This window comes from Helicoverpa armigera, chromosome 2 (genome assembly GCF_030705265.1).
Source record: "Helicoverpa armigera isolate CAAS_96S chromosome 2, ASM3070526v1, whole genome shotgun sequence".
In the NCBI taxonomy this organism is placed as follows: Eukaryota; Metazoa; Arthropoda; class Insecta; order Lepidoptera; family Noctuidae; genus Helicoverpa; species Helicoverpa armigera.
The window spans coordinates 12,213,183-12,236,775 of record NC_087121.1 but is presented as its reverse complement, the minus strand read 5'-3'; the positions used below and the strand labels follow the sequence as shown (position 1 = coordinate 12,236,775).

Genomic DNA, 23,593 nt, shown 5'->3' with positions numbered 1-23,593 from the left:
GGAATCCTTATATACTTTGACAAGTAATATAAAATAGTACATAATTATATCCAGCTTCCCTTTACCGACTTTGTGCTTTCGTATTTTAACTTAAATATATAACATTTTAATTTATAATGCAGTTTTATTTATTAACTTTGAACTTCAGGCCATTATAGATAATATTTTATCTACATTTAATTTACGTATGTGGATAGAATAATAGCAGAAAGAAATAGGTATTTCGGTTGGGTCATTTTGTAGAATAAAAATAGAAAAACATTAAAAATAGTTTGACTTTTTCAAAATGTCTGTTTGGTATGAATTAAATAACAAAACTATATTAGATTCGAGTGCAAAATACTTTATTTTTGTACTTTATGTCACATTTAATAAACTTAAGATTAGAATCACAACGTTATTTTCTGTGAAAAGACAAAATAGAGGAACTTTACATAAAGATAAACTTACGAACTAGATTCCATTGCATTGCCAGTTACAATGTTTAAAAACAATACAGGATTTCAATTTTATGGAAATTATTTGGACCCAGACTTTTAAATAAATGTATGAAAATCTTATTAGGAGGTCTTTGGCACTGAGTAAAAATATGATATTGCCACTGGTAATGTTACTATTATGTTGACGTAAATGTTTTGTCGTACCTACCTTAGAAAAACAAATAGAAAAGTAAAGAAGGGAGGGAGTAAAATACTCTTATTTTAGCACATTTGATAAAATCGAACTAAATAAGCTTGACTTCTTGCTTTTTGACTTACTCTAGTCTCCCACAAATATAGGATCCGACAGAAACTTCGGATGCACGTAGGTATAGTCAATTCTAATTCTTATAACTGGCAAGGCAAATGATATTTGGTTATCATGGCACGATATGTGACACTCTTACACACTAACAATTTTATTCCCACTTCTTGTACACATAAGAAACTTTATATAAATCGAACAAAGTTTTACCAAAGAACATTCAATGTTAATTCTAAGATAAATTGTAAGATAATAATAAAGATATGCAAATAAGACTGAGATCAGGATAAATCTAAGTTTTGGACCCAGTGCTTTTATAAAGAAAGTAGGTGACATTCATATTTTAAAATTCATCATGATAAGTTAATTACAAGTAGGTTGTCCCACCACATACCACAAATACTTTGAAACGTCTGTTGAACACTGGTCTAAAAAAAATTACAAATTATGGCTTTGAAATAAGGTCCGTTTTGCAGCCAAGTTTTGTTAGGCAAGTGTTCAACAGATGTTTAAGATTTTGTAGTAAGGCTTTTAGTATCTTATTAACTTGCTCAAAATTGTTTAATTTACATTTTGTCACCCACTTTCCATTTTTCTTCATAATTATATAAAACCTATGTACAATTATGATTTACTCCATATAAAATAATCTTCCACATTTTATCTCTTAAATAAATTCAAACATTTCATTTGAAAACCCCTCCTTTTTTGGCAAGTCGGTTAACAAACACGCAGGTTTTAATACATAATATTATTTTATACGTTAATTATTAAATCATGATTATTTTATATGAAGCATGCAGACACAATTAGAAATAATAAAAGATAGAGATTCTCAATAATACTAAAATGGGGAAAATAGTTTTGAATAAAATCCTTTTCAACTACCTTTATGCTCGGGCTTGAGCAGATAGTTCATAAGTATGTATTTACAAATATCTCCATTAAATTCTCGTGCCTATTCTTCGTCATAACATTTAAGGTAACTTTATGAAGCCGGCAATATGGCATATAAGTGAAAATAAAAATGAAAACAATTTATTATCATGACTCAACTTTAAGAATGATGATTATCATGATGAAACAACATTTAAAATTAAAGCAAAATATTGTGTGATAAGACTGACTTAGTACATATTTATTTGAGGAGTACAAGCTACATGGTGTCTTTAAGGATAGCTTTGAACCTCATCTCAAATATATTTCATACATACAACAGTGTTAATTTTTGCCATCAATAAATAAAATCACTATATTATGAATTTACAGTCGCTCCATGTGGCACACTGGTATTCGAGATAGTTGGGAAACGGCTAGATAGATGATTGAACTTACATTAAGAAGCTTGCGGTGAAGCCTGAGGGTCTATGGTGACAGCTCTCTGTTCGCCGTTGTCCATAGACATCACCATCTGGTATGGTACTTTGATTTGTAGGGGGACGCGTAGTTTTGTGTTTGAAGGCGCCTGGAATATAAATTTTAATTGTTTTAAAGAAAAATTGTGTTTATTTTAAAAACACACGGCCTTACAATGCAAAAAATCGAAAGTAAAAAAGACTGTCATATCAATTGGGCTGCAACATTTTTATGTAATTATCATAGCTATGTATTTTTAGTATTTAAGATTTGTCAGATCTGCAACCGCGAAACATACTCATTCGGCATTCTTATATAAAGTGATGTCATACTTTAAAACCAGATACTCTTTTAATTAATTTCAAAAATAGTTATTTAGTATACCCAGACAATTTATGTATCAGTCCATCAAATCAATCTATATGATTAGATACTAATGAACAAAAAATGGGTCTGAAAGCTTATTTGTACTCATAATGTTCACTTTCTCTTTGTATATTATTTATATACTAACATGTATAGTGATCTCAGGCAAGACTTGTTTCTTCTTAGGTAGCTTGTTGATGGGGAACAGATCCGGGATCTCTTTCTTAGTCTTCACTTTGTTGTGTACTAGCATGTGCTTCTGCAGATGGTCTTTACGGTAGAAACCTTAAAAAGGGAAAGAATACGTTTTTAATTTTGTGATCTTATGAAAAAAACACATTAAAAATTAAATAAATATTATACAACTCAAAATAGTGTGGTTTTCTATAGTCTGATCGTTGTTCCCGCGAATACCAATTTTGTTACATCTTCGAGATTTCGACAGCGAGCGTACCTCAGTAGGTTATTGTCATTATGTTTTTTTACATTTATAAATGTTCAATACATATAAAACGTAGATGTCTACACGATGACGTAAACAACCACACAATACGCGCCGTATCAAAGAGTACCACCTTCCAAATCAAGCCTTACTTATAATAAAAAAAATTAAATGACTTAATCTCACCTTTCCCGCAATCGGTACAGAAGAAAGACTTAACACCGGTATGTATGTGCAGATGTATCTTGTAGTGGTTTTTCCTCTTGAAGGCACATCACATTTAGTTTCACAACTAATTACATTACTTAAAGCATCACTCACCTTTCCCGCAATCGGTACAGAAGAAAGACTTAACACCGGTATGTATGTGCAGATGTATCTTGTAGTGGTTTTTCCTCTTGAAGGCACATCACATTTAGTTTCACAACTAATTACATTACTTAAAGCATCACTCACCTTTCCCGCAATCGGTACAGAAGAAAGACTTAACACCGGTATGTATGTGCAGATGTATCTTGTAGTGGTCTTTCCTCTTGAATGGCTTGGAGCAGTACTTGCAGACGAACACGCGCTGCGGCGTCGGTAACTCCTTCTCTTCTACTTGTACGTATTGTACGCAGTCTAGTGAGGCTAGGTCGCCTACGTCCATCTGAAAGAGATAAACATTTATCCTCTTATTATAAAAAATACGGAGTAAAGTTAATCCGAATTTGAGGGGATGAAAATGTGCCTATGGTTATTTATTTCTTACTTTCTTTATCCTTATTTATAAACTAGCTTTTGCCCGCGGCTTCGCTCGCGTTAAGTATTATTATTAATTAGGTATGGTTTTTGCGGCTTTACTTTTGTTTAGCGTGTGTAAAAAATTAGGGCCTACAAAACTTCTTTGTACACAATATTCTTTACTAATCTGTCATTAGGCGCTAAAACTATTAAGTTATTGGGTGAACTTACTCGTGAGCAAGCAACATAAAACTGTCCATGAGAGAAGCAATGTTCTCTCAAGTCAATACCCGCAAATTTGAGAGTTTGCCCACTGGACAAATCTTGGCTGAATCGTAAACGTCTTACCGGATAGTCGTTAGATCCAGATTCCGTATATATGAGACCGTTTCTATAAACTTCAAACTTAAATGGGAATATTAATCCTGCTGCTATTAGTTGACACAATCCGCCATAAGTAGCATTTTTCATCATATCAGCAAAATATTCGTCAGGTGTTACATAGTTATCACCATTCCTGTCGTGGGTCATAATTGAAAACTTGCTCCAGTCATTAACCACATATTTGACAATTTCTGTACGCACCTCCATTGCTCTGTCTTGTGTTCCGTACATTAAATAAGAGAGAGCACGAAACAAACATGCACCGTCACCAACAATAGGGATGACAGGACATTCTTCAACTTCTCCATTAACGTTTAGATTTTCTTTAGCCATTTAAAAAAAAGTCTAACCAACAAAACCTAAACTTAAACCAAACGAAAACAAAACAAATGCCAAATACAACGCAGTCTATGACCAAAACGACTAACCAAAACAAAATGCCAAGAAAAGAACCGTCAAATATAATCCGCTAGAAATATTTATGTTTAATATGTCAGTGAGGAAGGCGATCCGCAGCAACCAAACAAACAGATTACCTACAGTTCAGTTCGAAGGTAATTAACTGGCGGAGAATCTTAACACCGCGATTCAGAAATGAGACGAAAATGCACAGCGCCATCTAATAGCGGTAGGCAGAACTTCTCAACATTTAGAACTAAACATTATTTTGTTCGTTCCATTATTTTATCACCCGTGGGGGTTGAATGGGGGTTGAATTAATCAAAATCGTATTTAAGCGAACGTCATCATAAAATTCTGATTCGTCATCAGGACTTTATTATTATGTATACAAACTTTCATCCCCTATTTTATCCCCTTAGGGATGGAATTTATCAAAATCCTTTCTTAAGGGTTGCCGACGCCATAGTAGCTTTATGCATGCAAAGTCTCAGTCCGATCGGTTTAAAATTGACAAAGTTTCATACAAACTTTCATCCCCTATTTTATCCCCTTGGGGGTAGAATTGATCAAAATCCTTTCTTAGCGGATGCCTACGTCATAACATCTACCTGCATGCCAAATTTCAGCCCGATCCGTCCAGTGGTTTCAGCTGTGCGTTGATAGATCACTATGTCAGTCAGTCAGTCACCTTTGAGTTTTATATATTTAGAAGATAGATAAGAGGGTTGGTTCTTTCGGTGATATTTGTGGTTCTTTGAGACAAATATTTAAAGCAAATGTTATATTAAAAAATTTAAACTGTGGGGATAATCAGTGGCGGATCTACCATAGTGGGCGCTGTGAGCATGACCACAACTTTAGTTTATACTCTCGCTATGTACTCGACCTATATACTCCCTTAGGTATTCCCTTGTGTACTACTCCTATAAACTCGTCTATATATAATCCCTCCTTTATACTCCCCTAAGAAATTCTCTAGTACTTTCTTATATACTCCCAGGGAGCATATAGAGATACTCCCTAAAGGGTTTACATAAAGTTTGGGTATGTTACTAATTCAAATGACCCAGCGCGATAAATTCAAACTAAAATAAACAGCTACACAACAAAACTTCAGATTGTTTTTATTATTATTGTTGATGTCAATTGATTACTATGACCATTCTTGATAATGTAATGTGTGTAAATAATTCTGCTATTACCTACATAATGACGAGGTTGTGCAATACATGTCATCTGTTAGCTTGTAAGATGAAATGAAATAAATAAATAAAAACTTACATATTCCTCTGGGTATTTATTTTCCTTCTTAGCCTCTTGCGGCGTGTCAACTGTGGGTGACTGCGGTGCAGTGTCGTCATACTGGTCACTGGAGCTCTGCTGTTCACTACACTGGTGACTCTCGAACTGCTCGTTTGAGAGGAAACCTGGAACGAATACATAGGGTTAATTGGTTTTTGTTTGGATATGGTGACGATTAACTTGAGTTTGATTGTTTGTTGGATATTACTTATTTTGTTTAGATCTAAAGGTACTTTTAGCAGATGTAAGATACAGTTCAAGCTTGCGTGTTGAACGAACATCCAATATGTAATTTCCCTGGCCTGTGATAATTCAAAGTACGCTTGTGACAAAATATGTGCATGAATATCTATTAAAAGTATCTAGCCACAAAACACTCAGTATGGTCTTTCTGTCACAATGATCGTAAAGACTTGTGGACCTTATATAGACCGCAGGATGCTCAATGGTACAGTTCTCCAAACAATGGTATCGTGATCATATCATTCTATCGCAAATCAACGGTGTGTTCTAGCTAACATGATTAGATATTTAATTATTTCGATTAATTCTACGCGCCTTATGAAACATTGGGACTCAACTGCCGCATCTGATTAGACTGGAAGCAGACTCCTATATGGCTGGCTAAAGGCAGATGATAGAAGTTTTGGGAAGCGAAAAATATGTCGTACATACCTTCACCACAAACGGAACACCACACACTAAACTGATGTTTAGTGTGCACGTTGAGATGCACTTTCAGATGCTGCTTGCGTTTGAACCGCCGGTGACAGATGTCGCACTCGTGCGGTCTACTCTCGATCGGACGCGCTGATGACCGGGCGACTAGTAAGCTGTTGTCTGATGACTGGGGAACAAAGAAAACATATGTGTAAGAATACAGGTACAATAAGGTGAAAGGTCACCGACAACGTAAATGGCAAATTTAACTTAATAGCTGTTTACTATGAATTGTCTGTAATTTTTTAAGGTAGATAGAAAAACTGACATTTATGTTGTCGGCCAAAATGGGGCTACAAAGTTGTAAGTTTTTACATTTACAGTTGTTGCTTTCTAGCATTTTTTTTAGGTTAACTTTGTAATTCAAAGAAATAAAATAAGCTTCGGATTAGCAGTGCCCTTCACTCAACATTTCATCTCAAACGATTTGCACACTGACACTCTAAAATAAAAGGTCATATGGTAATGTCGAGATCGTTTGCCCTTAAACATGTAAGAAGTACATTATGCGTAAGCTCCGTTAGGGTCAATTCCCACTGAAAGAGCAGCGGCCGGCAGCGGCCGGCAGCGGCCGTAATTGCAAGGGATTGAGCGCGAGCGCGGCGGGCCGCGCGGCGCCGCACCGCGCCGCGCTCTTACATTTTCCGTGCTCTTACGGCCGCTGCCGGCCGCTGCTCTTTCAGTGGGAATTGACCCTTATGGTTTTTCTATGTGTGCTAATCTCAAAAACTACTTAACCGATATGGTAAATTATTTACCCTTGCATTTTCATTACGCTAAAACGGCTTTTGATTTATTGAAAAATTCCTTTCTAAGTTAACTTTCTTTACGGGTTCAAACAGAGATACAATTTTTGTATGGCTAACTCTTCGAATTTCAAAAATAAAGTATATTCTGCTACTCACATAAGGGTCGTTGGACACTGATTCTCCCGTGAGGTACTCCTCATCGCCGCTATACATGTTGTAGGGCTGCAAATGCACGTTCATATGTACCAGCAACTGATCGTCCGTGTGGAAACCTGAAGAGTAAAGAAACGAAGTATTAAGTACGTGTCATACACAGAAGAGCTTGTCTAACCTGAAATAAAACGTTCTAATACCGCATTGACGAACGCAATAGACACAAAAGTGCCCTTGTTGGCTCTGCCTTGATATCTCCCTATAAGTTTTGTAGTGGACACCGAGTGCGGTAGTTTGCACCACAATTATTAAAACTTTCTTTACTCTTTGAATGAGTTCTTAATAATATTATCGGTACATAAGAATATAACTCCCACTAGACGTGGCTTAAAGCTATCAAGCTCAAAATTGTACCCTCACTTAGGAAAAGGCTATGCTGGGGAGTATCGACTTTTGTTGCGGCTGTCCCGGTAAACGCAATAGGCCACTGAACTATCGTGAAATATAATATAAAATCAATACGTCTATTAGTTATGATTAAGAAATGGCTTTGAAGAATGCTTCACGGAATTTGACCCATAATGCATTGCAGACTGAATGTGGCACGTATCGTGGCTCTGCTACTTTTGTGTGAAGAAGTTCTTTCAAAACGCGGAAGAAATCACGGTATTCAACTAGTTAATGATATAATTCTATGACAGTTGTCAACGGAAGAAAATTCAGAATCAAGTTATTTGCCAAAATCTTCGTAATAATTTGGAATATTTATCTGCTTAACAAAGTAAAAGTGGAACAAAAATTCACCATCACAAAATATACAAAACCAAAATTAATTTCCACCAAGAAACATTCCAGCTAACATTTTGTAGGGGTCGGCTTCGACCCTAAAAATAATCCCGTCTGCAGCCCCCGAGCGCCCCTCCCAAAAATAAATTAGATCTCTAAAACCGTCCATAATCTAGCGTCCCTTGAACCACCCTATTTCTGCCCCCTCGTATGGCCCATGGGGGATCGCCCCTAAAATAGGGGAGGGTCTAAAAAGGTCGACTGGTTGCTATGTGTGCATGTGTTGGTGCCACGTAATTGTAAACTGGGCACTCGATATTGATTTAAGTCGCTATACAGTTTATGTAGTCCGATACTAGGTCAAAAGTGGGTGTCTGTATTTTATGGCGGGAAATTGGAAACTATTGGAAATTTTAATTTCAGTTTTTACAAAAATATTAAAGAAACATTAGGAAAAGTTCTAGAGGCTAACTTGTATATATAATTCAATCTAACAACAATTCGGCGTCTGATGCAGTGTTTAATTATCCACGGTTCATTTGGTTTGATTGAAAATGTATTTCAGCCGATAATAAAGAACTCGGAATCTTTCAAAGCAGTTCTGAGTAAACCACGTTTTGCACATAAGTTGTACTTTATCATATAGGTAGTTTTGTATTTTTTTAATCTACATAGACTGACTCAATATAAGCACGATATGGAATTGTGCGTGGGATTTCCAGTAATAATTTGAGTGTGATGTGGCTCCTGCCGTGCCTCGCCCCGCGTGCGGACACCTGTTCGTCCACGGGAGCGCTGCGCGGCGCAGCTTCTTCCAAATACACCTACATAGTTAGAATATAACTCTTATATGGATTGCATTTGTCAGTTGCAGTTTCAGTATCTACGCGCCCTAACGCTGTGTTCTATCAACGTTTGCTCGTCACAGTGATCTAGTTTACAAATGTCTCTGCGAGTGGCAAGTTTTAGTGTGGAAAGGCCAAAGGTCACCTGGTGCCTGTTTTGTAATAAACCGGGAAATTTGGTAATAGAGCCGGACGCACAAACATATGACATCATAAAGCAAGTGGCAGAACAACGTCAGGATGCTGTCCGCAACAAATTCTCTATCCTGTACAATGAAAATTTGGTCAAACAGTGCTTCTCGTGGCACGAGGACTGTGCCGCGACTTACATCGCCGTCGAAGAAAGTAGCCAGGATCAAGTTATGACCAAACAAGAACTACATGAGGAAATCGACATCAAAATAGAAGATGTACAGTTCAGTTCCGTCATCAAAGCGGTCCGATCTTCGAGAATTCGTTCCATATCTGGAGAAGATATTGTCAAATGTTTAATTTGTGATAAACAACTAAATCCTGAAAACAAGACACCACACTCAATGCACTCTAGACTGTCGGCGGCCAGACTCATATATGAAGCCGCACATAAAAAGCAAGACAGGGTATATACAAAAATAAGTATGTACGACTCCCCTGAAGCTATGATTGACAAAGGTATGTACTTCCATAAAGAGTGTTATTTAAAGTATATCAGACTTTCTACTTGCTGCCAAAAGAAGCGTGTTAGTAAGATATCGCGGAAAGATATGTTCAAGGGTTTGAAGAGACTGTTGTTTGAGATAGATGGTAAACTGTCGACTTGCTGTTTGGAGGTATCATATCTGGCCAAACGCTTGGCGAAGCTGACTGAAGTGAAAGATGCGGTCGTGAACGTTGAGACGGTTAAAAGCCTACTTATTGCGAAGTATGGAGACAAGTTATTATTCTCGTACCCCAATGGCTTGGACTCATGTGTGGTATTTTTGAGCAGTGTGCCACTGAACGAAGTTATGAATCGCGTGCGTTAATCTGATTATGAATATGAAGTAGACGTAAATATGTAGGTTTACAATACATTTAACGTTTTGTCTTCCTGACCAAAGACACGTAGAATTTTGCTACGATGCATGCAAGTTCATTAATTAAATAAATATTTACATTTTGTCTTCCTATCCATAGATTCGTAAATATTTAGCTACAATTCATGTAAGTTCATTAAATTAATAAATACAGAAGAATAAGATGCAAAACATTCTTTTATTCATAGTTTTTCCTTATCATATGTTAGAATTAGTTAATAACTTTGTTTAAACTTTGAGATTTTTCACCCTCTTACTATTAAAGGTAAGTCTGTTGTTGTAACTTGATATTATCATCCTTTTGCTACATACATTTTGAACCCTTACGATTTGCCTTCTAAAACAGGGTCATACAAAGGTCTACACATACACGGGATTGCAAAGAGAGGCGCGCCATCCGTGCGTCACTGGGTCAACAACATCAGATTGTACTTTTTTCATATGGTAATACAACTCTCGATTATGAAAATTCTTAGAATTACCAAGAGGACATTTTTAGGCTTCCGTAGTCAATTAGGAACCCTTATATTTAAGCATGTCTGTCTGTCCGTCCGTCCGCGGTAAATCTCAGTGACCGTTAATACAAGAAAGCTGTTTTGTACCAATATCTACACCGACCACGCCGACAAAGTCCAAAAATAAAAAGTATAATAAAATGTTTTATTAGGGTGCTTCCCGTACACGTAAAGTGGGGAGTGTTATTTTTTTTATTCAAACTCTAACGTGGCATGATTTTTTGATTGTTAATATTTTTGGAAATAATTGCTAAAAAAGTTTGAAAATATGGAAAAAAGCTGAAAATACCTAGTTGGGTTGAGGAGGTCAGACATATGCTATGGAACCCTACATTGCGCCTGTCCCGACACGCCTTTGGCAGGTTTTTAATTTTGCAGCCTATTTGTATCACAGCCCAGATAACTTAGTAAAACTACTTTAAAACCTCATGGTTCTGTCCTATTTTTTTAATGAAAGCAACATTTATATCAATACTTCTTTTTGCAGTAAAAAGTAACTTAACAAAATAAGGTCGATCGTTCTAAAGTTTGCTTTATATGGACAGATGGGCCCGTTTGCGCATTCCCTTTTAACCATTTTAATTCAGAATCCTAAAAGCTAGTACGTGAGGCAACGTTGGCACATCTGCAGATTACCTGACCCAGTCTAGGTGCGGCCGACGTACCGAAAATTTAAGGGTCACTTTAGTAATCACCATATATTCCTGAATCCAGTCTATGTACTTTCCACATGACGTATATCTTACGTAGGTACAAAATATTGGAAAGGAATCACCATTTTAGGATTGAAGGTAAATTTTCAGAACCCTAAAATGTTTTAGATCCGTCTGCGTTCATGTTTATGTAGACTTACAAGTACGAACCTAAAGCTACATAAATTTTGGATATAGTTTCAAGGTTATAAGCCCCACCCTTGATCCTCCCTTCTACGCCCACATTCAGCTATTCTGTAATTAGTTCTACACATCCACGAAAAGTCAAGTTTATACCTACTGGCGAATTTCAAACATGGCCAAATCGGAATAATAATATAACTTGATATCACGCTCTCTTTTCCCGCAAAGAGACATTCGCCTACATTTCAACTCAGCTTTACTTTAATTGGTATATGATCTCAACCAATTTAATTGAACAAGTGAAGAACAATTAGAATTCGCAATTGTTCAACTATCAACAAAGAGGGGTTCGTGGAAACCAACCAACATACATTATCAAAATGTAGGTAGGTACAGGAATATTGCGGTTGGTATTGGTCAGCGAACTCACTGGCTGTGGCCATATTGCTGATAGGAGCCCTATACATTTGTTTGTAGCTTCGTGGGTTAATAGACTGGTGGGTGCATGACTTGTACAAGTACATATGTCCTTCCTTTGGATAATTTACGACGTTAACGAAACTGCAATGATGGCATGACCAAACAGGAATAACGTATAGGGCAATGCTTCTCCTTTGTATTAAGGGACCAAATTTTCCTGAAGGTGGTTTAGATTTAGTGTAGGTATTGAAAACATCACCCAACTGTCATGCCAAGTGGATAATCCTTTACAAAACACTACCAACCCCGTTGTCAGACGCAAGGAAGGGGAATGGTACCCCGTGTGACGTCAGCTGCCCATCACAAGTAACGGGCACGACCGGTTCGCTCCGACCCTACGTACGAGAGGGCAAGGCCAGCCCGTTCACTGCGCGAGGATAGAAAGCAAGCCTATGCTGCAATATGTTTCATAATGTCGCTTTCATATCAGTAAGTCGAAGGATCTCTAGCTGTACAAATCTTGCTCAAAAAGACTGCAACTGTCCTAAGTGAAGCCTGTCACACTCACGCAGTTGATCTTTGCATTGATGTGGGAGTATAGAATACTAACATTTTGTTTTAGAGGCCAAAGTTAAGCTTAATGCCAATATTATTTTAAAGGGAAACCGTCTAGACTACAGACTACATTTTAAAAGTTTGCAGTAGTTATTCGCCTGGAACAGACCTGAAGGCCTTTTTTCTTTATTGGTATTTCGTCAAATAATACCGCTACGCTATGAGAGTATAGTATATTATAAGTTTTATTTGACGAAAACACATGTGCAGACATAGGTATGCTATGTCTAAGTATACCTACATCTGAGGGCACGGCAGTGCCCCAGCCAATTATACATTTACATGGTCTCTCTCTGTACGAGGTGACATGGGGCAAAAACATAAATAACCCTATATTATGCGCCATATTTCTGAAAAACTTGTTCCATTTTTGTAAGAAAAAAAAATTACTGGGATCTGAAGGCGACCGGGTCAGGAAGAAACGGCTTTATGCTACAGATGGGGCAAGGATGACATGTCCAATAGAGCGAAATGGAGGAAAAGGGGCCGACCCTGCCACCGAACGATCTAATAAAACCAGACATTTTATTTGTTAAGCATATCAAGATTTAGAATAAGAACTTGAAGCTATGTCCAATTTTTCCAGACAGGTTTAGATATCTTAAAAAATATTAAAATTATCCAAATTGAATAACTACAGGATTTCTGCAAAACCTACTTTCTGTAATCTGGGACAGGAAAGTAAGAAATTGTTAAGGTTGCGCTAGTCAGTTTGCTTAACTTGCAAAATCACAACCAACAAATAGTTGCGTTTAAAAGACTTTAAAACCTAACCACCCGCATATTGAACGTAGTCTGGTGGTTTCGTGTAGGAGGGGTCTTCAATTCGTAGTGCTATTAATAAAATTGAAGAGCAAAGCTGCGAGACAAGGGTAGGTCGACTGGGGACGGAGGTCACGACGCGACCTTTATCCTCAAAATCCACGATTACTCACTACATTCTATTGTATCTCTATTTTATGTTACAAGTGAGAGGTAAGGCCGTTTTGTGTACGTAAAGGATTAACGAAATATGTCACACGAATTAGTTTACCTGTTCCCATGTGGCTGGCTTTATGTCGAAAACTGTTCAGGATCTGTGTCCTTAAAGTTGAGCTATCAAGTTATCTCTCATAAGTATTTACAGATACATACGTTACAAATAAATGAGAAATGGAGGGGATCTATAGTCTGCAGTTTATGATAGGTCTTTCCAAATAAGTCTAAAGAAAAACTTATGGGGAAATTCAGTTCAAATAATAACTCGTTATGAACCGCTCAACTTGCATTTGTGTCAAAATCTGTCGATTCGTGAACAACGAGGGGAGGTTGGATCCCCCACATATGCAGACGACTAAATAAAAGTAATATTCCCCCTTTGGTTTTTGCATTTGCTGCAGTGGGTTAAAAATACGTTATTAACTTTGACAGTTCATAATTTCGAAGATTTTAATGTTTCCTTGTTAAAGTAGTTTTTATACATTTTTGACTGTTGATGTTGGCTTAAAACAAAAGCTTAATTTTTCAATATCTGCGTAGCTAAGGAATCCTCGATCCAACACGATCTTGCTTCTTTGTAGTGTGTTGAACTGCTTTCAACACACTACAAAGACTAGGGTGATAAAGTTAAGCACACTTCATCAAATGTGAATTACAAAGGAGTATGCTTCAAATACCTTGACCTACGCATTCAACAAGCCGTTGCTTGAGTCTTCAACAAATTGTTTTTTTTTTTGTTGTAAAATGAAAAGTGAAAGTCGTCCTTACGTAAGGCGTCATTTTGCTTCAAATACGCATATGACACATAACACACAGGATGACTTTCTTTTCCCATAAGATTTTTGGCGATGGTTTCAAACATCGAAAAATGTCGTCATACAAACATAATAGAAGAGTAGGTATACGATACTGCCATATATTTACCCTGTATCCTGTATACATTTAAATAACCTAGTACCTAAGCCAAAGGGGTAAAACACCTGCCATTCTAATAACGTACAGGTCTCTCTGACTCCCTAACATTTTCAAACCACCTGTTACAGGCACTACAACTTTTAGATTAGAACAACGTAAATTCCAAACTCCTTCACATCTTCTTGCAATGTAAACCTTTTTAGAATTTCTGAGAAAGATTTTAGTATCATAAAAAAAGGTGCAAAGAGCAAGGGGGCTTTCAGCTCGCCTAATAATAAAAAGATATTGCAAAAAATGGGAGGGGCTGCTCCCCTGTGGTTCAAAATGGGAGACGCAAAAAAATATTCCATCATAATTCCTTGAGGGTGGGACGTGGGAATGGGTTTTATAAAAAGGTCATTTTAGTGTAGGTTTTATTTATGTACAGAACACTAGTGTTAAAATAGAACTTAATTTTTTTTTGTTACCATTAATGTAGTTTCTATTTCATTCACAAGATTTTATTTTTATAACAATGCAACATAAAGTCAGCCTTCCACATCGCTAGAACTTGCTCCGAAGAGGAAAAGATGAAATGTACCACATGTTATCACCCCCCACTATACGTTAAGCTACAATGAAATAAGAACCTTAATATGCTTTAAATAAAGTACTTTTTCCTGTGGAAACTATTCTTAGCATGGAGGGATTTTTTTTTTTCGTTTACGGCTACCATCTGAGTCAGACGTACCTGCGTTAAGTGTAAAAACTTTTTGGATTGAATGGTCCCCGCTGAGTCATCGAAGACATTTAGAAAAAAGCGTGTTACATAGTTTACGTGGAATTATAAATGGTGGGACTAGGGTCCACCCCTTATATGTGTACCTACTTATTACAGCCGTTAATAGAAAACATCCTTATTTATAGCTACGATTAATATGAATTCAAAAAAACCTCTAAAACTTTGGAATAAGGTCGTTGGCCATTGACTACGAGTAGTAATTAAGCTTTTCAATCTATCAAACAACACGAACGTAGCAAAATAAAGTATATCTCCCGAAGCTCATTACTTTAATGGAATATTCAGAAACTTGATACCTATTTTCGGTGTAACCTACGAACAACTTTAGGGGGTGCCCACCACGCCCCTAACCGCGACCTTGGCTTTGGCACTTGGGATAGGCGCTCAAATATTTTATGAATAATAAACTCCTTTACTTTGCCTCTTTGGAAAGGCAGAACCCTTCGATCCCTTTTTAAATAACGAACATTTTTATTTCTATCTAGCTGGAAATGCGACCCTCCCCTATTTTCTAAAATAAAAAACTGCACACGTGCGCGTTTATCGTAAGGAGGGTTGGCAGAGCGTCAGGGGAGGGCTGAACGAAACCTTGGGGCATTTACCTGAAGGTAAAAAAATAAATGCCCTAAAAATGTTATATTAGAAGATCAAAATGGGAGGTAGAAAACCCGTGCTACCAAGTTAGAAGGTAGTAACAAAACCTATTTTCTCTAAAGCCTACAATGGCGTACTATGCGCATAAGCCCTACATAAGCCTCCCCCATTCGGGGTATTTCGCCCTAATCACCATGTTCGTACAAGTTGCCGCAGTACGGAGTTATTAGGCGTTGTACATACTATGTTATCCTTATATCAGTAGGAGGCAGGTTACCCCCTTTTCAAAAGAAACGTTATTGCAGGATAGTAAGGTGATTATTAATATTTTATTATATGCATGACTTTTTTTGTTAAAGCCACGAAAGTTGGTGGGAAAATTGATAATTACCATTATGTAGTCAGATTATATTATTAATGGTTTATTGGGGCATACATATTTCTATTGTCTATGTCTATGAAATAATATAATAAAACTACGCTTTCTTTTTCGTTGCACTGTTTAAGCATTTGAATAGAAAGCTTATCTGACCAACTACTTTTAAAGCTATTTCCGAAAATGTAACAATAATAAGCAAATATCGCAAAGTTAGTGATAAACTTTTATTGTTCTTAACCAATTTCCGAAAAAGGGAGAGGTTTACAATTGGGTCACTTTTTACCCGATATAACCTGACATTTTTGTTGCGTTTAGTTGTACCTATTAAAATATTTTTATTTTATGCAAAATATATTTAAAAAACTCACCTTTCCCGCACTCGGAGCAGACTTTATCCTTCTTCATATGCGTCCAGCTGTGTATCTTGAGGTGGTCCTTCCTCTTGAAAGACTTCTGACACACGAGGCACATGTACGGCCTCTCGGCTGAATACGACTCTTTGAACTGTGGCGTTGTGCTGAACTTTTCTTCTGATTCCTAAAATGGTGTAGCGGTGTAAGTTTTTGACCTTTTAGAGATTGATAAAGAATCTATTTATACTGATATAATAAAACTGTAGAGTTTGTTTGATGGAAGTAATGTCAGGTACTACAAAGACCGTTAAAATTTTTTTTAATGCTAGATAATTTCGGACTTCTAATTTTACTTTTCATCTGGATACGTAGAGTATTTCCCACGGCGAGCAGGTAAAACCACTGGCGGGTGCTACTTGCGAATTATTATTTGAAGCTAATGTCTAGTTTTCTGTTATTAAATTAACATACATATAGCTTAACTTCTTTAATGTATCAATTCAGATGTTTTCGCAAAAGATAAATAAACTGACATTTGCATTCATATTGATAGTTAGTACTCTATAAACGCACGATGATAATATGATGATCATTAAGTTGATCTTTTTTTGTCAACACATAAGTTTTTGTGCGGTGGCGGGCAAGACCAGATGTTCTCAAACCGGCCTATACTAAGGAAAGCCCTAAGCGCTCACTAAGGGGAATTAATTAGTGTTTCAAACGCTAATGTGACGATTGAAGATCCTATTTTTATGACTACCACAGGCATTTCGTTTTTTTAACCGATTTCCCAAAAAAAGAGGAGGTTCTTAATTCGCCGGGGTTTTTTTTGTTTTTATTTGGGAATATTTAAAATTTTAAATTGGCCTGCACGTATAAAAAAAATATCCCTGAGACATTGCTCACATTGCATTATACAAAACCTAATTGACGCTATATCACCGAAATTATTATAATGAACACAAAAATATTTCAGTCTGCACCTTACTTTCACATACATAAAATAAATATTTAGGTACTATACATATACTGACCTCCTCCATAATCTGTATGCCATGTTCTTCAGTACTAGGCGTGGTGTACTCATCAATGATTTCTTGCTTGATATCATCACCCCCACCGTCCGCATACTCCTGTTCAGGAATATCCATATTGCGCTCCATGAACAACTTCGTGTGAGTTTGCAAGTGTTTCCGCAAGTGATCTTTGCGGTAGAATGCTAAAAATAATTGTTATTTGTCAGTTATCACTCAGTGTTGCTGGGTAATTTGTTCCACCACTTCTTCTTCCCAGCAAAAACACATAGGAAGTGGTGAAAGGCGGGCGTTTTGGGAGCTGTCTCTTGTAAATTTGACCTTCAAAAGGTGATGAATTTCAGAATACTTTGAATAAATGATTTTTTATCTTTATCTAATATTATAAATGCGAAAGTACCTATCTCGAAGTGTCGAACACATAACTATTCACTAGACAACTCGGGGAATTCCTCGAACGCAAAATAGGTACAACGCATGTTATTCATTCTTGTTATCATCAGAAAAGCCGAATTAATGTCAACATAAGATAGTAAAATATTTTTACGTATTTTTACTAAATGTTTTAGTAAGTTTTTTTGGCCCCGGGTCCCATCTAATTTGGACAACCCTAGTTTAGATAATTAAAAATCTAACTTTAAAAAGTAGGCTATTTGTTATCAGTTTGCGGGATGTATAGTTGCTTTGGGACGCGCGTGTAACCGCAGAGTGCGCAGAGCGTCTGTTGCGTATGTCTGTCTGTTCGCGGTTAACCCAAGAACTACTGCCATGCATTTTCATGCAGTTTTCACTGATAGGCAGTGATTTATGAGGAACATTTTAACCCGGGCGCAGCCGAGGCAGGCAGCTCGTATAGTAATTCAATACCCTTGATGAGAATATTAAAATATTGCTGCTTAGTAAGCAATATTTATTTATTTTATTTGTTTCTTTCACATATAAAATTACACATTTACATTAAACTAGAGTATGAGATTACAGTCTCCGAGTCTCCCATATTTGTGGCAATACGCATTGAATGCGACAAATTAACTAACTATTAATTGACCTTAGTCTTTCCTCGCGCCCAATAATTCATTAGGGACACCAGGGATAAAAATAGTTCTGTGGTCTTCCGCGGTTTTTACTTTTTACTCATATGTATACCGTGGGAATTGCATACCAATCTTAATCGTAATCGGTATAACCTTTTTGCCGTAAAACCGTAATACTTAGATAGTAAGACCGAGTAACTTTCGCATTTATAATATTAGGTACGAAGATTTAGTTCGTCGCCTAACGAGAAATAGACGGTTCATATTTTTTACTTGCTACTGAAGGGTAAAGAAGAGATCAAAATCGTTATTATTTCGCACCCTTTATGTGACCTTCACCCCTTTACTTGTTATTTGAACTAAGGTTCACATCACACGACAACTTTTTTGTATCCCTAATACATATTATGTAGTTTTTGCTTATAAAACTGTTATCTTTATTGAGACTCTCCAATATAAAATAGATCACAATTTATTTTAGAAGGATCTTTTACATTTTCGTATTAAAAATTTATCATTCCCATAATTCAAGCTAAGTTAATCTTTACTCAAAACATATTTTAATGAGATGTTGTAAAGTGTCACAGAAATATTATAAAAGCGTAAGTTTGCGAGTCTATGTGTGTAATTATGACACTTCTTCAGGCGAAAGCGGCAGAACAGATTTTGATGAAAATTTACAGTGATATTGCTTCAGTTAAATTATTTATTCATCAGAATAACTTACATAGGTAATCATTTTATTCTAGTGGAAGGCAGTAAGCATACATATAAGTTCTGTTAAAAAATATATGGATACTTCACAACCTTTCAATATAAATGATCAGTATGAAGTACTACTTTAGTGCCTTATCTCTAATAATCTAACAAGTACCGCTAAGTACTTACATTTATTACAAACAGGACAAGACTCGCTCTTATCTCCACTGTGTATGGTGCGATGGATGTTCAGATGCTCTTTCCTCTTGAAGGCCTTCCCACAGTCAGGACAGACATGAGGTCTCACTTCCTGGTGTTCTAATGTATGTCTGTCTAGGTGTTCTTTGCGTTTCAATCTGGTAAACAAAAATAGAAGTAAGTTTAGAGCATAAGAGAAATTAAATTCATTCATTTGCATATAAAATAATGAGGATAATTTGATGATAATTAATATATAGTTTATTTATTTTTTTAAATAATTAATAACATTTTGGAATTTACAGTTTTGTAATTAAAGATGGAAAAGTTAATAAGGTTTCAAAATTATACAAAATATTGATGCAATACATTCCTTTGAAATAACAGTAAAAGTACGCTTAGATTAAATAATATTTGGAAGTTTAGAAAATTAATTATTAATTAACATAAATAAAATTCATACCCAGTGCCACATATCCCACAGAGATATCTATAATCCTTGTTATGGATCATAAGGTGCTTCTCCAGCTCCTCTTTACTATAATACCAAGCTGAGCACTCCACACAAGAGAACTGCACAGCTCCATCCGGCTTCTTCACTATCATAGCCAACTTATTCTTAGCTAACATACTCCTTTTTATAGCCAACTCCAAGTTTGGCACTGGCTCTGCAAGAATACCATAGATATAACTAAAGAAATAAAAAAGAAAACAATTCCAAATTTGAAAAAAATAACATACCATTATTACTGTCCATCTTCTCCATACACTTCTACCTGAAATAACAAACTTAATAAGACCAAAATTGTTAACAATCCCTACGTTAGAAACTTTCCCACACGCGCGCAACCGTTAGAAAGGGCAAGGGCCAAAAAAACTGAACTTGAAATTGTGATCCCTTCCCCTACCAACGAGCATCGCCCAAGGCCCAAAAGCTCCCCTCTGCTTAGGGGTGACTACCCTTTGTCTACCCAAACTTCCCCTAAAGGAGGGGAGGGAACCCCACTCCGTGCTCGGCCCGATAGGAGGGGTGGATTTACCTTACCCGAACCCCGACATTGATTCAAAATCTTCTACCTGCCAACTAAACCCAGTTTAAATGCCGGAGTAATAATAGTACTATGCAACAAACAAACACCAAAGAATATCACTAGTAAACATCCCAAAATTTAATATCGTGCGCGCGAAAAAGTTCTCCAACTTACACAAAGCGACAGAGTTTTTGAATTAAAATAGATAAATATACATAATACTTACAGTTATTTCATTTATTACACTACACAAGTTTGAGATACAGAAAAAACTCACGAATAAACTAATTAACAACAAATTATAAGTGCGAAAATGAACACGAAAAAATAAAAAAATCCGTAACGCCGATGCACATCCGTCACAGAAAACGTTTTGAAAGTGACTGAAAGGTAGTGTTGCCTCAGTTATCTGTTCGAAACAATAAAATATGGTAGAAAACATACACAAAATATATCACTTCACTTCATTTCTATGCGTATTACTAAAACTATACATGGATGTAAGAGTTTTGTACATCTTACACATTTCCTTAATTGACTCTCATTATGGCTTCAAATTTTAACACTGGCGGGAAAAAAGAAATGATGCTACAAAGTTCATCACTAGCTCAACAGTTAAGATGAGTTTAGATATAGATTTCAGCCTAACAAAATCTCTCTTAGTGTTTTTTGTTTCTTATGTAGATCGTTGTTATCAATAGCAGAATTTGGAGCGAACTGAAATCTGCGAAAAATCCCTGACGTTTGAGTTATATTATTATGGCTGTCCAGAAGAATAGTGTTGTTAAAAAGTAGCAACATCGAGAAAAGGCCATCAATCAATCAAATTCAAAAGTCAATGTCAATCAAAAGTAAACTTCGTAGCACTTAGCCGCGCGCGAGTTTTTAAGGAATTTCACGTGTTACTCTGATTCGAATAATAAATAAAAATGTCTCACGACAAAAAACTTGTGGACCTGGCAGTTAAGCTGTTTTCAATAGATGCCGTGAAGTTTGGAGAGTTTACAACGAAGAGCGGCATCAAAACACCTGTTTATTTTGATTTGAGGGTTATAGTTAGTTACCCAGATGTAATGGTATGTTTCCTGTTGTTCCTACTAATTTACAAACTGTCGTATATAGACCCTAGACCCTTTCAATAGAAATATTTAAAATCAAAAAGTTTTGTTCAGTTATTTTTTGAGACACCATTATAAAAGTTGTGTTACATTACTACATTAAAAACTTTCTTTAATTTCCAGGAATCAATATCGAATCTCTTACTGGAACTAGCAATGAAAGATTTGAAGTATGATCACCTGTGTGGTGTGCCGTACACAGCCTTGCCCATTGCCACGATACTGAGCGTACTAACCAAAAAGTCTATGCTCATGAGACGGAAAGAAACAAAAGCTTATGGAACCAAGAAATCTATTGAAGGCCACTACAAGGCTGGCCAGACTTGTCTCATAGTTGAAGATGTTGTCACCTCAGGGTCCAGTGTACTGGAAACTGTAAGAGATTTACGTAAAGAAGGTCTGATAGTCACTGATGCGGTTATCATCCTAGACAGAGAACAAGGAGGCAGCAATAATCTTGCAGCTGATGATGTACAAATCAAATCATTGTTTTCCATGTCATCTCTGATTGATATCTTGGTTAAAAATAATAAGATTACAGAAGAAATGGTCAGAAAAGTTAAAAATTACTTGAAGGAGACCCAGGCTCCTGTTATTGGTAAGTATTATACATTAGCAAATACTTAAACCAGCTCTCAGTTCCATTTGACCAATAATTTGTTTAATTTTTCAGATAAACCATTGGACAGAATCCTGTTGACTTACGAGAAGCGTGCCGAACTTGCCAAAAATGGTGTAGCAAAACAACTATTCAACATTATGGCAACTAAGAAGACAAACTTATGCCTCTCAGTGGACATGACATCTACCACAAAGATCCTCGATCTTTTAGAAAAAGTTGGAGAGCATGTCTGCTTAGTAAAAACTCATGCAGACATCATTGAAGACTACAGCACTGACTTCATCACCAGACTCAAGCAACTGGCAGACAGATTTAACTTTTTAATTCTAGAAGATAGAAAGTATGCTGATATTGGGCATACTGTGTCTTTGCAGTATTCTAAAGGGTTGTACAAAGTAGGAGACTGGGCTGACTGTGTGACTGCCCATTCTTTGCCTGGTGAGGGAATACTCAAAGCCTTGAATTCACCAAATGGTGTCAATCGGGGTGTGTTTCTACTGGCTGAAATGAGCAGTGAGGTAAGTTTTCTTTTGTACTCATAGGATTAGGGCATATTTTTTGGATTTTTATAGTTCTATTAGTAATTTAACTTTTTTTGTTCCCAGGGTAACCTTATAACACCAGAGTACAGAGAAGCAACAGTTTCAATGGCATCTAAATATCCAGAATTGATAACTGGTTTTGTTTGTCAAAATAAAGACACCTTCAAGGACCCTGGACTCATACAGCTGACTCCAGGAGTTCAGCTGGAGGGCAGTAAGGATGACTTGGGTCAGGTGTACAACACTCCAGAGAAGGTGATTTTAGAAAAAGGTGGAGATGTCATTGTGGTAGGAAGAGGCATTGTGGCAGCAAAGAGTCCGGAAGCTCAAGCAGTCATTTACAAGGATACTCTGTGGAAATGCTACTTGAAGAGAGTTTCCGGTAAACTTGAGTAGGAAAATAGTACAATTTATTACCTACATAGGTATTACTCATATAGCAATATTTCATTATCCCATATTATGTTTTGAGTTGTTTATGCATGTCATTAGAAATAAGTATATTTTATTCCATGAATGTTGTATACAAGGACCAATTACTGTTGTGATAAAGCATAAATCATAGATAGACTTATAGCCAATTTTGAGTGCTGATGTTGTAAAACAGCCAAAATAGTGCCTTAACATTCCTAGGTGTTATACACCATAATAAATGTTGTTAAAAGTAATAAATAAGCAATATTGTATACTATGTATTGTTATACACAATCTTATATTAAAGATATTAAGAAAAAGTGGTAGTTTTTTATAAGATCCTTAAATAATCGCGGTTGTTCTGTGGATGGGTTGCGACCATCACGACTTGTCCTTTTGTGCTTCGGTATGGTAGTCAGAAGACTTAAACTCTTAGAAAGAGGCACCGTCTGGGTAAATGGGTTGAGGAGATCAGATAGACCGTCGCT

The 23,593-nt window shown here is 36.4% G+C and overlaps 2 protein-coding genes across 2 annotated transcripts; one reads left to right on the top strand and one right to left on the bottom strand.

Moving 5' to 3' along the window:
• Window positions 1-322: 322 nt before the first annotated feature.
• On the bottom strand, window positions 323-20,802 carry LOC110379229 (zinc finger protein 436). The gene is made up of 12 exons (XM_064040307.1): window positions 20,636-20,802; window positions 20,120-20,154; window positions 19,842-20,046; window positions 19,370-19,536; window positions 17,448-17,632; window positions 16,429-16,597; window positions 7,345-7,460; window positions 6,395-6,566; window positions 5,699-5,844; window positions 3,365-3,557; window positions 2,615-2,751; window positions 323-2,209 (listed from the first exon to the last, which is right to left on the bottom strand). Exons 2-12 carry the CDS (start codon window positions 20,142-20,144, stop codon window positions 2,081-2,083), a joined length of 1,644 nt encoding a protein of 547 aa, XP_063896377.1. The 5' UTR covers window positions 20,145-20,154; window positions 20,636-20,802; the 3' UTR covers window positions 323-2,080.
• A 449-nt stretch (window positions 20,803-21,251) lies between these two features.
• LOC110379235 (uridine 5'-monophosphate synthase) lies at window positions 21,252-23,425 on the top strand. Its single transcript, XM_021338829.3, has 4 exons — window positions 21,252-21,485; window positions 21,651-22,125; window positions 22,201-22,667; window positions 22,755-23,425. Exons 1-4 carry the CDS (start codon window positions 21,339-21,341, stop codon window positions 23,085-23,087), a joined length of 1,422 nt encoding a protein of 473 aa, XP_021194504.3. The 5' UTR covers window positions 21,252-21,338; the 3' UTR covers window positions 23,088-23,425.
• Window positions 23,426-23,593: the final 168 nt, after the last annotated feature.

Bases quoted from the DNA above. Each gene is read 5' to 3' on its own strand.
- LOC110379229 (XM_064040307.1), bottom strand. From the start codon at position 20,144: ATGGAGAAGATGGACAGTAATAATG. The intron at 20,047-20,119 runs GTATGTTATTTT...GTATTCTTGCAG, and splicing joins GAAGATGGACAGTAATAATG to AGCCAGTGCCAAACTTGGAG. The intron at 7,461-16,428 runs GTGAGTTTTTTA...TTTACTCTTCAG, and splicing joins CTGCTCCGAGTGCGGGAAAG to GTTTCCACACGGACGATCAG.
- LOC110379235 (XM_021338829.3), top strand. From the start codon at position 21,339: ATGTCTCACGACAAAAAACTTGTGGACCTGGCAGTTAAGCTGTTTTCA. The intron at 22,126-22,200 runs GTAAGTATTATA...TTAATTTTTCAG, and splicing joins GACCCAGGCTCCTGTTATTG to ATAAACCATTGGACAGAATC. The intron at 22,668-22,754 runs GTAAGTTTTCTT...TTTTGTTCCCAG, and splicing joins TGGCTGAAATGAGCAGTGAG to GGTAACCTTATAACACCAGA.